The 22,081-nt window shown below is 34.0% G+C and overlaps 1 protein-coding gene across 3 annotated transcripts in view; it reads right to left on the reverse strand.

Annotated features, from left to right (window-relative positions):
• LOC149806881 (uncharacterized) overlaps nt 1–22,081 on the reverse strand; it is a 164,042-nt gene that overhangs the window by 99,225 nt on the left and 42,736 nt on the right. For all 3 annotated transcript variants that reach the window (XM_089959097.1, XM_089959101.1, XM_089959088.1), the window contains 4 exons: nt 20,445–20,687; nt 13,997–14,083; nt 6,662–6,844; nt 4,026–4,136 (listed from right to left, as the gene is read on the reverse strand). In XM_089959097.1, coding sequence (XP_089815223.1) covers nt 4,026–4,136; nt 6,662–6,844; nt 13,997–14,083; nt 20,445–20,687 — 624 coding nt within the window. The remainder of the gene's footprint in view (nt 1–4,025; nt 4,137–6,661; nt 6,845–13,996; nt 14,084–20,444; nt 20,688–22,081) is intronic.

Genomic DNA, 22,081 nt, shown 5'->3' on the forward strand with positions numbered 1-22,081 from the left:
GCAGGAATCAATCTAGCACCAATTTTACTTGAGCTGGGATCAGCCCAAATACACTGTAATGCTGGGAACAGCCTAGCACCAATTGGAAATCAAGTCTTTTACATTGAACTGGGATCAGCCCAGCACTGATTCTATTTGACCTGGCATCAGCTATCAGACCAGATAAACTGTAACTGTAATGCTGGGATCAGCCTAGTACCGATTGGGAATCAGTCTCTTACATTGAGATGGGATCAGCTAAGCACCAATTCCATTTGAACTGGCATCAGCCCTCAGCCCAGATGCATTTCTCCCCAATTGGATACTAATAAGCTATACTAATAACGTAAAGGTCATGCCCATTACGTACATTTCTTTCAGAGTTTTAATTAGGAAAAATATAAGAATATTTTCTTCATGCTGGGATCAGCCTAGCTCTATTCCACAAATCTGGGATCAACCCAGAATACACTCTTATGCAGGGATCAGCCTAGCATAGATTTAGTTAAGATAGGATCAGCCCAGAATACATTAGCATGCTGGGATCAGCCTAGCACATGGTCTACTTAAGCTGGGATCAGTCCAGAATACACCTGAATACTGGGATCAGCCTAACACAGATTTTACTTGAACTGGGATCAGCCTAGCACTATTTTATCTTGAGCTGGGATCTGCCCAGAATACACTGTAATGCTGGGATCAGCCCAGCACCGATTGGTTGTTGTTGTTGTTGTTGTTGTAGGGTTTAACGCCATTTTTCACCACACGATAGGCTATAAATGGCAGACAGTATTAATGCTGGAGGAAGAACCTTGGAAAACCCCAGAAAGAACCACTGACCCATGAGAAGTTACTGGCAAGCTTTCTCACATACCCACATTGGGTGAATCCAAGACTCGAACCCATGCAGACAGAGGTGAGATGGCAGTGATCCGTAACGGAGAGTGCTTTAGACCACTCGGGGCCCCAGCACCGATTGGGAATCAGTCATTTACACTGAGCTGGGATCAGCCTAGCACCAATTTAACTTGAGCTGGGATCACCCCAGAATACACTGTAATGCTGGGATCAGCCTAGCACTGACTGGGAATCATTCTTTTAGATTCTGATTCTAGCCCATGAGTAGCCCCCACAGAGAGAACCAAATATTTCAAAATATTGAAATTAGGTATTGATGTTATTTTATTTATAAATTTGATGTTGTAGAATATTGGTAATAATGAATAGTGGCATGTTTGTGAGAAAGGGAGAGAATGAGTGACAGAGAGACATGCATATACTCATGTATCCTATATTTTTACAATGCAATTTGTATTAAATCATTTCTCATAAAATTCAGTATTGTTTTGTTGTGCATAAATATTGCCTGAACTTTTTGTGAGGTCACATAGGCTACCCATGCAAGGACCTAAATACAATTAAATGTGTGAAGACAAAAAAGTGTTAGAACATTGTAATGGCAGAACTCTATCAACATAGGAAGAGAGAAAAGTTGAAAATATAGATGAAGTATATTCTCCTTAGAAGTCAAATAACTCCTAACTTGTAATGGTATATCATCCAAAAGTTTATTATGGCTTTCGCATGGTCTCTGAAGGTGAGAGTGTGCTTCTCAGCATGAGTGGAAGTGGTAACTGAGATAATCACAGGATTCGCTGTCAAACCCTAAACCAAAGGGAGATCACTCTGCCCAACTGCCACCTAGGTGAGCAGATAACTTTCTAGCTTCTCTTAGCCAAAAGTGTTATCTTATCTGGGAGGGCTGTATTTGTGAGGCAAAAGTTTTCCTAAGGTATTATGATTAGGTAACATATAAAAAGAAGAAACTTCATTACAATATCTTTGTCTTGACCTTAAATACTAAACCTGATGATCTGGACAGAATATCATTAAAGTCATCTCAACTGCTGCTCAGATAAATGAACATGTTCAGAATGTGTAAATCCATAATTAGTATTGTTTTTGAAATATTCAAGTTGGTGGACTGACATCATTCAGTGTATTTTTGAGATATATGCACAAGCTAGGTTTGATATAAAATCCATTCATACCGATTTGTCTTGTAATGTTCATAAGCCATTACAGCTAAACAAAAATGGAGTCAAGACCTTTGACATTTAAATCAACTCGTTTATTGGAAAAGAACTAAATAGAAAATCTGATCTAAAACTAATTTTGTACATGTACAAAGTCATTGTGTTCAGTGATGTACAAACATGCATGCAGTTACCATTAACTTGACCTCCAAGGGACATAGTTTCCATCGATGTGACCCCAAGGGATATGGTTTTCAATAAGACAGACATTCTGCTGTTCAGATCTACAAATTGCAAAAAGTGCTTTAGTGAAAACCTCATGTCAATGTCATCATTCCATCAAGAAGAGTAGTGATAACAAGGTGATGGAGATGGCCGCTGTGATTGCCTCATGTCAGTGTCATCATTCCATCAAGAGTAGTGATAACAAGGTGATGGAGATGGCCGCTGTGATTGCTTCATGTCAATGTCATCATTCCATCAAGAAGAGTAGTGATAACAAGGTGCTGGAGATGGCCGCTGTGATTGCTTCATGTCAATGTCATCATTCCATCAAGAAGAGTAGTGATAACAAGGTGCTGGAGATGGCCGCTGTGATTGCTTCATGTCAATGTCATCATTCCATCAAGAAGAGTAGTGATAACAAGGTGATGGAGATGGCCGCTGTGATTGCCTCATGTCAATGTCATCATTCTATCAAGAAGAGTAGTGATAACAAGGTGCTGGAGATGGCCACTGTGATTGCCTCATGTCAATGTCATCATTCTATCAAGAAGAGTAGTGATAACAAGGTGCTGGAGATGGCCACTGTGATTGCCATGTGAGTTCAGATCAGCATCGTTTTCAGCTAGAACCAGCTACATATTGTTGTCAAGTTTATACAAGAACCCCATGTTGATAGAATCATCCAAATGGGAGTGGAATCAGAAGAATTTCAAGATGACCACCCTGGCAGCTATTCTGAAGGTTGCATTATATAATATAGGACCAGTTACATAATGTAAGAAGTGTTTTAGTGAAGACAGTCATTATGACCATGTTCAGGAGAAGAAGTGTGACCAGAATTGTAAAAATGGCCACTGTGACATCCATCCAAGATCGAATAAATAACATTTTCATTTTGGCAAACTACACAAGAAAAGCTTTTGTGGAAACCACTTATTTGTGGGGTTTACACCATTTTTTAGCACATGATAATGCTATACATGGAGACCAGTATATTTGGTGGAGGAAGAACCTGGGAAGAACCACCAACCCACAGGAAACAACTCGCTAGCTTTCTCACATATTCATGCTGGTCGAGCCAAGATTTGAAGCCACATGGACAGAGGTGAAATGTGAGTGGTATGTAAAGGCAAGCACCTTAGGCCTCTCAACCACCCATTTCATTTAGAACCATTTATATCTCATATGAAATCTTTCAGAAGAAACAAAGAAACCATTTCAAGACAACCATATATTCAGAAGAGTTAGTGATAACAAGATTTTCAACATGGCTTGAACATGAAAGGTAAGACTGACTGGCACTATTTTCATTTAGAACCATTACATGCCTGAAGAAGTAATACAAATCATGTTGATGTGACAATCAGTTAAAGATTTTGAAGATGGCCACTACCATGTCTGTATCAGATGTATGAGGGGCACCATTTTCATTTATCACCAAATAAATCTCAGGATGAAACTGTGTGACTTTTTTTCCATAATAGTTTAGGACCTGTAGTAATAACACATTTTGCAAATGAATGGACAGACACCAGATGGATGGATGGACATCAGATGAATGGATGGACACTAGATGGATGGATGGCAGGCATTCACATAAGCTCCTTAGATATTTAACTTGTTTAATTCTTAACTTAAAATTTCAGTGGTAGAACTGACTCTGTCGTGTTGTCTTCTCCTTAAAGACAAAGACAATATCACACAATCAAGTGAGCAGTGAAGATTACACTGTAGTTGCTAATACAAAGAAATTAAAATATGTAAAACCTAAATAGATGAACTCACCTGTTCATCCCCATCTTCCCTATACTCAACAGCGTAAAATGGTGTTATCAGATGCTGTACATATGGTTTACTTGTGATGAATTCCCGAATCTGAGCAAATTTCTCCTGAACCTGAAAGGTTTTAATAAAATAGGTGATAATTTATATCAAGTTCTATTAGAAATAAAAGATAATAGTTTTAGTATTACAAATAACAAATTTAAAGTTAAAACATGAACACTGAAAGACATGCATAGAGGTTAAAGACACACAAATCTTACATGGCACATCTCATGCACAGTATTGTGCTGCCAACTTCAGTGAATTCAAATTAATGTGATTTCATATGAATTGTTTTTAATTCAATTTATTTAGTGAAGACTAAAAATTATTTAAATTATTTGTCTACAACAACAAAAATGGATTCATAAACAGATAAAATAATGGTATTACAGTTAATAGAACTACATATTTTTCAATAAAAATTAAAGGTGGTGAAGCCAAATATATTGATCTATTGATCACTCCTGGGAATGCAACTAACATGTATATCTGGGGTTATCTGTATTCATATTTCATCAAATAAACAAGATTTTATGTTTACAAAACACATATTTCATAATAGCAGACTAAAATCCCAACAACATAAAAAAATCGAACAATATGAAACACTGCTTTAATGGCATGAAAATCTCATCATGTTATCACATATGCAAACAGCAACAAAACTAAGCTTAATTGATTTCATTTGCCGAACTAAAGTGATTTTTGTTTAATTGTGCATTTGTTTTGTTGAAAAAATCAGAAAGTTTTCTAACATTTAAAAAACTGAAAGTGTTAAATTTTCATAAATATCTAATAAGGTCATCTGCATATAATCTTGTTATAGTTTATGAGTTTAGATGGCTAAATTTTACTTAGTTTTTGTGTTACTGCGATTAAAATATATTGAAAAGAGATATATGGATGGAGAGCAACAAGACATTATGCCCCTTTCTGCTATCAAAGTGGAGGAATAAAAACTACGCATTTCAGGAGTTTCTGTTAATTCACTGTTTTTCATGGGCTACCTATTTTTGTGTATTTCATTGACTAACAATATTTGTGGATTTCATGGCTGCTACGAATCATGAATTTAAAGACCTAATCAACATTAAACCTTAATACAGATACCACTGAACCTTTTTCCCAATCCACCAATTCAAAAAACTAAGTTATATTTTGTAACAACCATGAAAACTGATACCTCTGAAATTACACAAATTGACAGTAACTTAATAAAGCACTTTAAACGGCCCATTTACCAGGCTAACTTGCAGTTATGCAAGAGCTACACATATTTAATGCCTTTTCTTCTTTCACGTTTGTGCATAATACTTCAAATATTGGGGCTGCATTGAAGTTTGAGTGCTTCAAAATGAGTACACTTTGTACTCGGACTTGCTAATTGAACTTTAATATCATCACTATAACCACCACCATCATTACCATTATTAGAGCAGCCCTCCTCTTTAATAGCCCCCCTGACCAGCGGTCACTTGCCTGAATCCCATGGCACTGACAAGTTTTTATTCAAAAGTACCCTTCTGGGATGTCCATCCTTCTCATGCAATCAGCAGCCATATATTAATGCAACAATGTCAAATCACATGGGGTCACATCATGTGGTTTACAGACAGACATTACAGGAATATTGGGTGACATTTGTTCCAGCATGCTGATAATATATATAACTAGTCCATACAAATCTGATTATTCTTACTGCTGTATGTATTAAAGAAGTTAGATTTTGTCAGTTTGATAATAACTGGCTATTACTATCACCAATAATTATCAACATGACAAAAGCTAACCACTGAGAAGCATAGTATTTTTCAGCTCGAGTCAGAGTGACATGTGGTTGCCAAAAAGTAAAAATTGTATGTTTGAATTTGTAGCTTCCTTCTCATCGATTTCTGAAATGTATTTGATAGGGTACCAGAATAAAGCCAGTTCATCATGTGTCAAGCTCACTTTGTTTGAAAACAATGAACATTTCATTTAACACCTACAAATTGCCAATGAAGGAATAAACTGTTGCAAAAAGTGCAAATCATCAAAGACATTCCAATTTTAAAAAGAAAAGTGAAAGGAATTTAGCTGTTATGAAAAGATGAAGCATCCTTTGATCACTGCTGTGAAATTTAGAAATATTCAGATAACATCATCAGTTATACCTTATACAGCAGCGGGCAAAATGGAATGATGGAAGGTAGTTTTGCACATGATGAATGAATAATCTTATTTTAGATAACACTGATATAAGCTATATCACACTGATTCCTTAACATGCCTTAAATGAAAATATTAAATACTTTAAAATCATTTAGAAATTGTATTCTTTATAAGTAATTAATAGCTGATATCTGCATGATCCCCTTCTAGAAGAGCCACTTGTCTTATAAGGCCTCTTTCCTGCTGCAGAAGGGTGACCTTATAAGAGAGGGTCCACTGTACTGTATTTCTCTGGAGATAATTTAAGAGTAATAGAGTTTTCTGATTTATGGAACTTACAGAAGCTAAAGGAAAAAAGATTATCTCTTGCTCAGAAACAAAGACCATTAATTTTTTTTTACATAATTTATTTCCAGCAAATAAATGCAAGTCACAAGCCCTACCAACTGTTCCCTGATATCAGGATCTGGATGTAAACCATTTCTTTGAGTTCCTACAATAAAGATCAGGGGTGAGATGGCTGTATTGTCAGCAACATTCTCAGTTATCTCAGACGCATGTATATACACAGTCCGCATCCAGAAATCCATGTAGTCCAGGGGAGACAATTCACTGTGGCCATCAGTCTAAAATTTAAAAATTATATTACTGTATTTTGGGCTGTATAACATTCATTTTTTATACCTAATTCTCTTATTTTCAGTAGAGGGGTTCACATTTAATAGAAGAACATAAAAAAAAATAATTCCAGGTCGATTCGACAAAAGCATAGAGGTGCTATAGCTGTCTTTGTGCATCACTTTCAATCCTTGTAAAATATAAACTGCTGCATGTTGCATTGTAACTAAGTCTTCTACAAGTACTGGTCTTATTAAAGAATTAAATAATTACAAACCCTGATGGTCTTGTTCTGTGATAATTACAAACCCTGATGGTCTTGTTTTGTGATAATTACAAACCCTGATGGTCTTGTTTTGTGAAAGTTACAAATCCTGATGGTCTTCTTCTGTGATTGCTTATGTTAATAAACTCATTTCACTTCACTGTTGACTTTTGTTTTGTAACTTGACTGGACATATATGTACATAATACCTGGTGACCTGATGTTCTAAAGCAGATCAAAATACCACAATGAAGCAGAAAAAATAATATTATTACTGTCCATGTAAATATTCAGAATTTGATAACTGTGGATCTTGTCAAATTTATGTTAATTTATTAATTTCTTTATTGCCTGAACTGTAATATAATACCCAGAATTCAAGTAGTGTTAATGTTCCATCAGAGGCACATTCAGGGGCATCTTTTCATGTCTATGGTTTGTCTGTTACTCTAACACCAACACATATCAAGGAACAGAATTATAACTTAGTGTATGAAATTGGCAAAGACTTTATTCTCTGGAAAATAAATTGTTCTCAAAAGCTACAAAGAAGAAGAGGAATTTGAGGGATCTGATGCAACAGACTGAACGCCATAAAGAAATTAAGCCTTAAAACAGCAGTTACTTTCAACATAGCCACTTTTTTTCCCTCCCAATCCCAAATGCCTAACTGTTGTTTGCACTACAAAAATGAGAGAAATTATCAAGATTTTTAAAAGTATTATATCACCAGCATATTATACAGCAGAGAAAGTTTTTTTCATCATTCTGGGTCAAAAATCGGGGTTCACTTTTAAACATCAGTGTGCAATATGCACCAAAATATGGTATAATGTACTTAAATATAACAGATTATAACCATCAAAATTTGCACAATTAAGTTTATTTTCTATATGACCTGAAGTTTTGATTTTTCAAAAAACAATTATTTTATTCTGTAAACAACTAATACATAACTAAGTTATGATCAATGTGTTTTGGTTTATTATCAGGATCATTATTATTACAAGTAAGTATGTTTATTTGGGTCTGGGTCTAGGATATTGGGATTCCCCTACAATTTAGCTTGTGCGCCTGACACTGTCCAGGTTATATATTATAATTTTATTAACAGGCTACTAATTATAGCCAACATTTTTTTTAAACGTTAAGAACTTTTTAGAAGGTTATTTTCCATTACTTAATGGGTTATTTTTATAAAATGTTAATTGTGACCTGAGGTCAAGAGGAAGACTTAATAATCATGTTACTGAAAAAGTAATCATTTATGCTTAACATCTAGCAGAATCAATTTGTATTATTGTTGTGTTTAGTATTCATTTGGGCTGGAATTTCTTTCTTTAAATTTGTTCAATTCAAGTGAAATTTCTCTGGAAATACAAAAGAGCTTTGAAAATAAACGCTTCGAAATAGAGACTTTAATTTATAGTGAATTCAAACCTGGAATTATATTAATATGTTTCAAAAAAAGACTGTTGGCAGATCAACATTTTAGAGGTTATCACAGACACATCAACACTTCAGTGTTGGACTTAATTTGGATTTCTACTTTTAAAGCATATTCAGAACTTAAAATTATTAGGACTTGTGTCTGTAATTTAATGATTATTTTGGGATTTAATAATCACAATACTGAAAATTGTTTTTTTTTTTTTTTCATTCTCACTTTGTCTTCGAGGGAAATAAATTATTTGTTGAATTTTACAACACTTTTTGCTTTTACACTATTTTCTGTTACTTATTTTAAGAGCATAGACTAGTAACAATACATATATGAAAAATGGGAATAAGTTCAAACTTCTTATTCATAATGAGTTATTTTTAATTTAACAGTAAATCAGTAAAATATTCATACTTTTATTTATCATATATATGTTCCACCTAAAATGGACTGCCCCCCTCCCTGCTCCTATGTGTAATGCTCTGCCCTTTTGCAGTGCTTCACTCTACTTTCTTAAACTGAAAAATTAGTAACTTTGTAAACACTACATTATTTTTGCCAATTCCACATTAGCTGCACTGGCTGTTTTAATTTTATTCAAACTAGAATCACTTGCCAATTGATTGCAAATGATGTTCTATTCAGATTAAACACAAGTTGCAATGGAATATTCTTATCTCAGCTTAACATTAAGATAAAAAGGTATTGCTGTGAATGGTCAGGCTTTTGAATGGTCAGGCTATGAAGCAACTATCTCATTAAATGTCTTTAACCCAAAAATCACTTTTATTGGTCCTTCTACCATATTAAGGAATAAGTGTCAATGTCTGAATATTCCAGACATAATCCATTCTTTTCAATAAAAATATCAAACCAATGAATTCTTAAAGTTTAATATTTCTTACTGATTGTTCAAGCAATTAACATCTATGTTAAAGAAATGCTAAGTGAAATGCATAGACTTTCCAAGCTTCAAAATCAGAAAGCTGTAAAGCACAACCCATTTAATAACCCATTTTGGCAAAGGACAGCTTTTCCAGGAAAGCAAGTTTTTTGTTCATTTTTACAAATCAGTTCTGTCACTATTTATTAATACCAGCCAAACGACCTGACAATTACCCTGTGGTCAGTCTCGTTTCAATGTGGAATGAATAATTCATGAGAGGTTGTGTATGTACTTTAAAGTACAATATGAAATATTGCATCATTAATATAAATAAAATACAGAACCATGGCCATTGATTTAGGTCAGACGAAGTAAACATAACATAAAATAAATGAATAAAATAAACATAATATAAAATAAACCTATCATGAATAAAAGCCAAGCCATGGACACCATACAAATTTGTTTACAATCACAGTACCTACTGGAATTTCTGGGAGTACTTCCTGTATAATGTAGAGGAAAACTTCGTTGTTTTTCATCAACCCAGGTACAAAATTACAGAAAATATAAATAATCGGAAGAAAACATATCAGAATTTTCCAAGTCTACATTACGGTAGTAGGTTATATAATCAGATACATAAAAGATTACAGAATTTGATTAGTATTTTTCCTTACCTTGATGGCAAATATATAAACTGCTGTTAATTCTGATTAACTCATCATATTTATTACAAAGTAAATTAAAAAATATTTCATGTAGACCTATCAACCCTAATAAGACTACGTTTGCATGCAGGTTTTTTTCCCATGAGCTTGATCAGTTTTCATAAAAGATGAACAAAAAATAATTTACTGAGAGAGAATTATTTCTCAGTGTGAAAGCTTGTCTGCAATTAGAGCATATGTAGCTGTTATGTTGTGTAATGTTGGCAAAATGATAGTCCTACATGTAAGATGTATCACACGTTATTGTTTTAGTGCGCACAAAAATCAAAACAAAAATTTATCAGCACATGTATGACTAGCAAAATTATTAAGAGGGTTTGAACATGTATTAGTTAAGTGTATTATTTATTGGTAAATTGTACTTAACAATAAGAGTCCACATTGTCAAGAAATTAAGTGCAACTTGCAATTTTACATCAGCAATAAACTCATTTTCAAATTGCAATAAATAAATAATCAACTTAAAATCACATTTTAGTTAACGCATGTGAATGCACACGTGTGTGTGTGTGTGTGTCTGTGCATGAGAGAGAGAGAGAAAGAGATAAGAAATTGTCTGTGCAGAAGACAGTATTTATTCATGGCAGTTTTTATTTGTTTTGCAAAGAGAAAAAGGACTGTATTTTGAGTTCCCTGATGATTGTGATAATCCTCATGTATTATGACCCTACTAAATTCCAATATCAATAAACACAGCTAAAATCAATAATTCATTCTTGTTTTAATTACATGTACATTGTCACAACAACTACATGGCTATGCAGTGTTATTTACATGGTAATTAAACATGCTTAGCACTTTGGTTATTCCAGGTGATGCCAGACTGAGGTCAAGAATCAACAGAAAAGGTCAAATCAGCGAGGCTGCCAGTAGGGATTAAGGCTCTCTTTAGGAAAAATGAAAATCTGTCAATCTGCTATTGAAGCCGTTGTCCATAAAGAATTTGTTATAAGGACAAGCAATCATACGCATTACTTGATATTCAAACTTGGCAATAAAGATAACAGAGGGGTATATTACTGAATAGATTTGCAATAAAATGTGAATCCATGTCAAAACATAACAAACACTTAAAAGATAGTATATGTATATATATGAATCAATTTAACAAAGACTGTGACTTTTAAATTTACGATAGAAAATGACAAGGTTTTTATATTTTACATTTGTATGACTATAATGAAACAATAAGACTACTTGACCAAGGGTCTGTGGTCTTCACTTCAGCATGTACTGAGATGTAATTTTTGTTGTATAAGAAAACATTAAAGGGCTTCCGAACTCATTTTAAAATGCACATGGTTTCATGCTACAGTGACAGACTTTATAAGGAGAACTAATTAACAGTAATATTTAAAGGCATGTTCTCTGAAGTCCTTTGTCCATTTGTTAATAAACACCAGTAGATATTATAATGACAATAAGAGAGCTTATGCATCAATCATTGTATTTTCTCACCAACAATTATTAATTTTTGTAAAATCAAAATGGCATTACGATAGTATCGATCTTTATTGCATTTTTCCTCACTAAGAAGCCACTCTTCATTATGGATTATAAGCATCCACACATTAGTGCGAAGACAACGGTGAAGATTGAAACCAAGAAGATATCATTAGGCATCACCCCATGTGGTATGACAAAGTTATTACATCCATTAGACGTTTCCATTAATCACTGCTTCAAAGCTGAGCTTAGGAAGTTGTGGGAACATTGGATAACAGCAGGCAAGCACAGTTTCACAAACACGGGACGTATGTGGTGTGCTACATTGGGTTAAGGATGCATAGGACAGGGTTCCTGAATTGGCTATTGTGAATGACTTTGCTAAAGCAGAAATTGTCAGTGGAATTGAGAAGCCAGATGAGGAAGATGAGATGGAGACAGAGAACATTTCCAATGACATGAGCCCTGAGATAGCTGCCATCCTTCATTCCGATACAGAAGACGAAGACTTTGAAGGATTTTCAGATTTGAGATGATTAAGTAAACTCTTAATCATTATTTTCTTAATTAGAATGTGGAACAGTTCTACTACAAGTAATAAAATGAATTACAACATCAATTTGCATTCAATTATAATTGAAATGTTTAATAATACGTATTATAACACTGTTCATTTGTGAAAATTTGATACAACATTTCAAAGATATGTTTAAGTGGCTCTTGTTGCAATAGATATCATAATTAAAGCAAGCATGGAGTGTTTATTCAGCTGTGTCAGTTGATAATGGAAACTAGCAGTGCCCTGTACAGGAGTAAAATCACAAGCATGTTAGCATTGGTGATGCAATTTCACAATTGCTGGTAATATGGAATATCATTCAGTGATACCATTAGTATTCATGAAACCAGAAGTTACTAGTGTCAAATACAAAGCCAAATTATTGACTTGGTCTCATCTTATTCCAACTTATATGCAGATGAATGATGATAAAACTGAGGCCATTCTCATCACAACACAAAGACTATCTCAGTCACATCCTTTACCTCAAACAATAAATATCAGTAACTCCAACATTAAATTCAAACAGTCAGTGTGAAACCTAGGTGTCATTCTGGACAGTACTCTCACGTGGTACCATCATGTCATGAACATATGCAAGGCTGCCTATCTTGAGCTGAGACACATCAGCTCCATTCACAAATATCTTTCAGTTGATGCCACTAAAACACTTGTATGTTCATTAGTACTTTCAAGATTGGACTATTGTAACTCAATTCTGTCTGGTTCATCTCTATATCTACTCCAAAATCTTCAAAACACAGCTGCTCAGATCATACTTAGAGTACCACAATCAGAGCACACCTCCCCGCTGCTCTGTACCCTACATCGGCTATCCATTCGATCCAGAATCAAACAAAATTTGTTCTCTATGCTACATTTCACTGACGGACTGCAGTCCAACATACCTATCCAACCTCACCCATGTGTACACACCAGCAAGATACTTACGCTCCTCTTCTGACAATCGTATACTCATTATTCACACTGTGAAAACAAAGTCATATGGACAGCATTCTTTTACATACCATGGCACAGCAATGTAGAATGAATTGCCCACTGAACTTAGACACAAAGACACGGTGATCACATTCAAGAGTGTTCTTAAAACTCACTTATTCTGACTGGAAGAACAAACTTAAAGACCTAATAATGTTCCCTAATTTAAATATTTTAGCATGTTTTTATGTTTTTTAATTTCATGGCGTTTGTTTTTCGTAATAATATCATTATATATATTTTTTATGTTATAGGTGTTGTCTAATGTTGTAAAGTGCTTAGAGCTTCTAAAGATTAGGCGCTATACAAAGTACTCATTATTATTATTAATATTATATGGACGAAGGATGGAGAAAAAAAAATTGCGAATTTGACTTACCCTCCACATCAACTTATAGGCCAGAAAATACGGTACTATAAAGTACATTTTTGAAGGGTATCAATTTATGCTGATTTTGTGGTTGTAACAAGCCACAAATTTAAATACCCAATAAACAATGATTTTTCTACTGAAAGAATATGACCTCTTTCCCAATCCAAAAATGTAAATACCTACAAAAATTTCATTTTTTTTTTTTTCTAGTTCTAAAAAATGATTCCCAGGAAAATAAATGAATTCACAGTAAATTCTACCAAACAGCATGAAAAAGTTGGCCAGGTTATTTATGACAAATTTCTGTGATTTTTAAAACTTCATATGATGTTATTCTATGACAGCTCCTTCATAACATAATTTTTCATGTGGTTAAAATTTTGAGATTCATGATATGTGTCATGAAAAATTCCAATACATCACTGAGGCATATCACTATATAAACAGTGTTTCATCTCACCTTTGAATCCAAGTCTTCATGAGGTTTCAACAGGTCCTCACACAGATTAAATACAATGATATAAATAGCCCTTGATGTCAGGAATACCTGAAATATCAAACAGCATTTTAACAGGTATCAACACCATATATTCAAATAAGAATAACAAAAGTTCCTGCATCTATAACCAAAGTTTTCAATTTCTTAATAACAAACTTATTTACAGCCCTTACTTTCACTCATCAGCCATTAATACATGATTAACTTAATTTCACTCATCAGCTATTAATAAATGATTAAATCTTCTATAATTTAATATAATACTAGAATAATGGCATGTAAATTAGTTTCCAATCACAATTTATTACCTCTAAAATCAGGCAAGACAGTCAGAAAGTTTCTCATAAGAGTGGTGTGTGTGTGATTTTGATTTTGTAATGCAGCTTTCACAATTTTTCAGCCATATCGCTACGATGTCTGCAGTGTGGCAGTTTATAGTGATGTCTAGCACTGGGACATCATGCCGCAAACATGTAGCATGATGTCCCACCCAATCACATTATCCTGACACCAGGCTAAACAGTCCTAACACTAGCCAATTAATGCTGAGCGCCAAGCAAGACAGCTGTTAGTACCATTTTTGTTAAGTCTTTGGCATAACTCATCTGGGGACTGAACCCATGACCTCCTGCATCTGAGGCAGCGCTCTAACCACTAGGCCATCGGAGCAGTCTCATAAGAGTGGTATTTCAAGACAAATTTTACTGTATTGCAATCTGTGCAGCAGAATATCTTCACAAAGAATATGCTGGAAAAGCACAATCATACTTCAATAAAACTATTTATTTTTCCTCTATACTCATATTGGCATGAAGATTAGCCTGCCATGGGTTAAAGTACACAATATGTGCACTGTCTCATGTTACAAGAGAACAATTTCATGTCACAATGTGTTTGTAATGGACATTTTTGTTATTTTCATGAAAATATTTTCTGAGGACATCCAGAGAAATTTTCAAAAAATTTCCAAACACAAGATTGTCACTGAGGAAAGGAGATTTTTAGAAAATGTGCAAACAAAACAGCAGCACCATTTTTCTTAAAAGTGATCGTTTCTGAAATTAAATGATAATAGATGGACAGGCAAATGGACATAACACAAAAAGATATTAAAATGGAATAATAGAGGATATTAAAAGGCACATCTGGACCACATGTCCAATATGCGTACCAGTCCAATATGCATACCAGGTTTCATTGAGACACTCTGAATGGTTTTAGAATTAAGCTCTAGAAACATAAGTGTGGATAATGTATGAATTGATGGACAGAACAATCGATTAAAGAAATAAAAATATTGAAACTGACAAACTTTTTAAAACAAAAGGCAAATCTGGACCAATTGTTTAGTATGTCTAAAATGTTTTATATAGATATCATGGTTTTATAGTTATGCTCCAGGAACAAAAGTGTGAATAACAAATGGATTTTGAGAGATTAATAAAAGGACAAAAACAAAAATTATTGAAAGTGAAAAATTGAAAATTAGCAACAAGCACAAACGAACCACAAGTCCAATGTGTGTACCAGGTTTAATTGAAATATCTTTGACAGTTACGAAAACAAGTGTGGATAATGGAAGGATGGCCAATACACTGGATGAAAACATAAGAATGAACTTAAGAATTGTGGATAGCAACAGACACATATCGACCCTTATGTGTACCAAGACCCATTGATATATCTAATATGGTTTATAAGAGATATGCTCTACAAAAGGTTTAGAGACTGTCAGAGAGATGGATGAACATAGTTATACATAACAGTACAGTTCACACGATTTTTTTAAAATCCCACACATTACGGTGGCGGTGGCGAGTTGGAGTTGATGTGGTGGCTCATGGAGAAATGCTCCATACACCACTCTTTCTCACAGAGTTGTCATATATGACCATCATGGAGTAGACAAGATCTAGATAAAATGGGCATGGTTTACTACATCAGAACCCTGCAAGTATGCTCTAAAGAGGTTCAGAGAGAGAGTGAGAGAGATACAGAGAGAGAGAGAGAGACAGAGAGAGACAGAGAGAGAGAGAGAGAGAGAGAGAGAGGCAGGTACCAATTTATCTACTTCATTATCTCTTTCAGAAGCAATTTGCTTGCTTTCTGATATTGAAAAAAATGTGACAATTCAACTGTTTCTGTTGCAGTTTGTGTAATACACTTTGAAACTATCATATAAAAGTCAATGAGACTGCTCTCTCTGCAGTGAAAAGAACACTAGTGACAGATGAACATAAAAAAATTTGTTAGAACAAAATCACATTCATATCTGACTGAAGTGAAACAAAATCACACAACTTCCAATAATTACCACATGCATGAGTTCTTATGAACATTATGCATGTTTTCATCCATCATCCAATCACAAGATCAAAGAGGGGTAACTCTGGAAGGCATAGTTTTCATGACTGCTGCATGAACAAGAAACAAAAATTATTCATAAAAGCGAAAATGTATTATTAAGGCGATATAAAGATGTGATGACAAAGTTAAGTTCATTCTCATGTTGTGAAGAAAAGATGTATTCAGAGACTTAATGTGGGCACAACATGAATGTATGTTAGTCTCAGATATATGAGAGAGAGAGCATTATTAAGATTCACATCTTTACTTTAAACTGTACTATGTTTTTCTTTTTTTATCACAAATGGTCACAAAAAGTCATACTAGATATATATAGGTTCTTGTGTGTTTTTAAAATAAAATGCTCGTACGCAAATAACCCACAGAAGCCATCAGCATGGTTTTTTTTGTGTTGCTATTGATATCTTAACTTCATGTGCATACAGATAACCTAAGAGCATAACAACAGCTCTTCTATGGGTTTTCTTCTTTGCTATTATCTTGACAATGTACTTGGGGTTAAGTGAACAGTGGTTTTTTTTATTGCATGAGCATTTTGTTGAATCATACTGCATAATACACAGGCTATTTCAATGCTGAATCATACTGCATAACCCACATGCTATTTCAGGGCTGAATCATACTGCATAACCCACAGGCTATTTCAATGCTGAATCATACTGCATAACCCACAGGCTATTTCAATGTTGAATCGTATTACATAACCACATGCTATTTCAATGTTGAATCATACTACATAACCCACAGGCTATTTCAATGTTGAATCATATTGCATAACCCACATGCTATTTCAATGCTGAATCATACTGCATAACCCACAGGCTATTTCAATGTTGAATCATACTGCATAACCCACAGGCTATTTCAGTGTTGAATCATACTGCATAACCCACAGGCTATTTCAGTGTTGAATCATACTGCAAAACCCACAGGCTATTTCACTGTTTGGTTCTTGTGAAAGAAAAATCAGTGACAGAAAGATGAGTCTGTGAACTAATCAAAGCAGCTAGCATCAAATTTTATCTAGTTATCATTAATTGTGAGAAGACTGTTGCAAAATGAGAAGACTTGCAAAATTCAATATGTTTCAACTTATTTAAGTCTCTTATTAGCTGGCATTATCTTGGTTGCATACTGACAAACACTGCATTACATATGACTTGTTACAAGTGGTACTGCTTATAATATCGTCTGAGCCTTTTTGACATCTACACTGGTAGCAATCTTACTCAACACATTAATGATCTGATTGTTATGATCAGTATGCTGAATCAAATACATTTTATAAGGTGTAAAATGTGCATCGATATCAAATATTTCTATCTGGTACTGCTTATCATGGTATCTGACAGCTGTCCATGTGATACAATGTCCATGGTCTTTGAGCACTCGAAGAATTTTAGGAGTAATTAGACCTTGTCAAAAAATTTGGCAATATCCAATTCAGCCTGATGATTAAATTTTGATTGTGGCAAGTCTTCTTTATTGGAAACTAGAGTTATATTATCTCTCTCCCTTGAAATAGATCTACTAGTAGTTATTTTTAATATCTGTTTTAAGTAGAGGATTACACTGGATACAGTGGAAACCACTATACCAATTCAAGGTAAATATAGAGACCAACTTTATCAACTGGTTCATAGTACTACATACAAAATGTGATGAATGATATCCATAAAACTGTTTCCACTCAGTACTGTGTATGACTGATCCAAACACTCAGTACTGTGTATGACTGATCCAAACACTCAGTACTGTGTATGACTGATCCAAACACTCAGTACTGTGTATGACTGATTCAAACACTCAGTACTGTGTATGACTGATCCAAACACTCAGTACTGGGAATGACAGTGATTCAAACACTCACTGAAAAAACAACTTTATATTGCAATAGGGTTAATGGAAGGATAAAAAAAATGGTATTACTGCCATTGATTGTGTAAAGTCATTACATCATTGTTAGAGAAATGTAAATTTAACATCTACCATGTTATCCAGAGTGAGACACTAAGCGCTGGAGAGACTGCGAATGAGAGCATTTGAAGGAATCCACATATCTGAATAGAGAGAATTTTACAGGCACATAGAGCCATTAACGAAAGAGAGATAGGAATGTATTAAAGGAATCAATCTCTTTCATTCCATTTAATCCAGATGTCTCATATTGTTTAATCCAAATTGCAACTGCACAAGTTATTGTAATCAACTGCACTTAACATTATAGGCAACATTCTTTTGTACATGCATTGATGATAGTTCAAGTATTTCCTGATTGCCAAGCTTTCTGTAGTTTGCGGCCTCAATAATAAAATGATGTTAATGCTAACCAAATTTTACTTTTTAAATGCATGACATGTTGACATTTTTAGACAATCTTTTGAATAAAATATTGAAATTTGACCATATATAAAGCTACATGTACAAATACTGAAATTTCGATAAGTTCATAAGAGGTAAGAAAATTAATACCATACTAGACATAGTGTCATGGAGGAGGAAGAAAGAATGAATATTCCTGCAATGGGTGCAAACTCACATCCTCACATTCCAAAGTCAAGTGTGAGTGTGTGTCACATACTTTATCTGCTCAACCACAGTAACCAGCTGCAAAGCAGTATACCACATACATAAACACACCAAATACAATTCAATGAAATTAGTCTGCATGTTTGTTTTTGTTTTGTCTCAATGCTCCAATAGTCACAAACAAATGAAACTATACTTTAATATCTGCATCAAAATAATTATAATAATTAGATCTATGTATGATTAGGTTATTAACACATTATTTTCCACATGATTATTTTTTTCCACGACGATAACAAATTGGTTTTTACATTTCCCCCTTGCAAGAACTAGCTAATAATAGGATACATCTGGAGACATCCATGCAGAATGCCCTAAATTTGTTGGAAATTAAAATCTCAGAACATCTAAGATTTGACAATTCTCCAAATTATTATTAATTTCAACAATATGCTGAGGTCAGATTAATTAGGAACAATGATCAAACTTCCATTGTTAATGAGATGACCATGACTGTAGCTCTTAAGTACAATGTACTTTGTCAGACGGCTTCAAGTAATAAAAATGCACCTTTCCCTAGCTGAATGATGCTAATATATAATGACAGTGTTGAAAATGGTCACTACTTTCATTTCTGCAGAACATCTGCTTAAGTCATATTTATCAGGGAGAGACTATTTAATTTTTTAAACGGGGGATACATACTTAAAAACATTTGTCTTCCTCTAGACATAGAAGGACACAATGCCATTCCTTTTCTAACTTGAAACAAATTTATCTTATGATGAATGAAAAACAAAAAATATCCCAGTCAGAAGAAAAAAAAATTAGCTCTATAAATTAAATGGCCAGTCCCTTACAGTACACATGTACTCAGGATTTAACTAGTTCAAAGTTGTGTATATGTATATTCAGCCTTGTGACTGGGTCAATACATGTTTGCATTAAAGTGTAAATTCAGTGTTTTCTCTGATATGGAATGTAACTGTCCATGCATCAGAGGATAATGTTTCATGTCTTAAAAGTAGGATAAATTGACATTTTTCAAGGATGTGCTTCTTGTAATGTCAGAATGCAAGTTTGTTCAGATTTCTTTGAATAAAGCAAAAACAGACATACTGCAAGAAGTTGATCATACTTTTCTAAATGAACTGAAGACATGCTTTTGAAATATTTTTTTATTGTCCAAATAGTGGATCGAAATAAAGTTCATTTGTTTCTTGAAAATGTATCAGACTGTAAATTATTCAAGACATCCTGATTTATCCATGGGTGGTCTTCATGGGCTGTTCAAATGTCAATCAGTAATGTCAACCACCCATTCCATGGTGGAGTTGCTATCAGCATGCCGTCCAAGGTGTGATGGTGATTTGTAGGAATTTATTGCTCCACTGAAGAGCATGAACAAGCAGCAAATGTGGAGGGAATCAAGTCCCTCACCGTGATATGCGGGTTTGGAAAAATTGTGTGAACTGTATTGTACGAGATAAAAAAACAACAATAATCATATTACCTGATGAGTTGTGTAGTAAACATCTTCACCTGAAAAATCCCATATATTTAGCACCACTTTCCTCTTCTGCTGTGATTTGTTAGTCTCTTCATAAGAATCCACTGACTTTTGGTCACTGTCCTTGACTTTTGACCTTTGTTCCAGTATATTCTGAACTATCTCTATTACTCTTTTTGGCACATCATTAAATGCTTCTGAAGGGATATCAATGAACTTTGGAACTGATATGGATGCCTTCCCACTCTAAAATAAAGGATAGAAGAAAACTTACTTCTTCTCAAAATGAAACTTTATTACAATAAAAACAACTAAAGTAAAACAACTGCATGAGGACACATTGCTTCCTTTTATTATCTGTTTGCCAGTACATGTAGTCAAACATGCATGGATTCTCTATCACCCCACCCACTCATCCCTCTGCAATTACTTTCATAAAATGGTGAAAATTAAATTTACAAGGTTAGTACTATATCAATACACATCTTTGCAGATAGCTACTTTTCAATTCTGGAAAACAAAAAAATGATCAGGTACAAGGTAAGACCAAAGTTTGCTCATCATATCACAAAAAGAATTGTAATATATGCATTTTCGAGGTTACTTCTGAATACATCCAAATATATCTGAGAGATTTTCATTTAGACAAATGCTTAGGTCTTTAAAAGACTTTGTTTTCAACTGGCTACTTTACTCATGCATGTGCAGAAGGGTCAAAATTTGACCTGACTCTTTTGGTGTGGATTGTACTCCAGATTTTTGTGTCCTGGCCATTTTTTACCCCAAATCTCAAACTTATCCTACTTTTTGCAAGGTTCATCTGTTTGTATGCAGTTCAGACTGCTCTACTTTAAATCACAAGTCGAAAATCCTGACACAAACTCTGGTTTTTCCACAATATAACCCACTTTGATATATTGTAAATGATATTGCTGTAAAACACATCCTCATAATGCACAAACGTGGCATGCAGGTTTACTGAATTAACTTTTTTTGTCAGAAATTTCTTAAAATTGTCAAATTTCTGTGGAATATTAATGCACAATTGATCAAATACACAAGCAATACTCAAACCTGGTGATATTGCCAACCCACAAACTCATTTACCCTTGGAGAGTCTTTTCATTTTTGCCTGAAATAGGGGTAGGAATGCAATTTCGGGATTACTTCTGATGCTATGTTTTAGGGTCTAAATCTACCTGTAAGAAGACAAGATAAAACCCAACAAGCAGTCATTTTTTCATAATATAAATTTCCCTAAAATATAAAATCAAACACAGTGGAAGAATTAAAAAGAACTTATTGTTATAAGAAATCAGAATTTTCCTAAATACACTATGAATTTCACAGTAATCAGGAAACAATTCAAGGGTATTCTGAATGAAGGTTATAATGTGTTTATGTGCTAGACCCACTGAAGAAAATGTGCTCTTACATCCAAAAGTTTAAAGATTAATTCAATGAAAGTTGGATGTCACAAGCATTCTTGAATGTTTCACATAATCCAGTGAAATTATTAAATATCCAAGACCTTGAATGTTTTACAAAATAATTCAGGAAAGTACCTTCTGTTTAGAATAAATGTTTTCTGCTCTGCAATTTCAACAAACAAATTATAAATAAATCAAATTTCCTCTCCA

Source organism: Sinohyriopsis cumingii, chromosome 1 (genome assembly GCF_028554795.1).
Source record: "Sinohyriopsis cumingii isolate HCF-2022 chromosome 1, ASM2855479v2, whole genome shotgun sequence".
NCBI classification, from domain to species: domain Eukaryota; kingdom Metazoa; phylum Mollusca; class Bivalvia; order Unionida; family Unionidae; genus Sinohyriopsis; species Sinohyriopsis cumingii.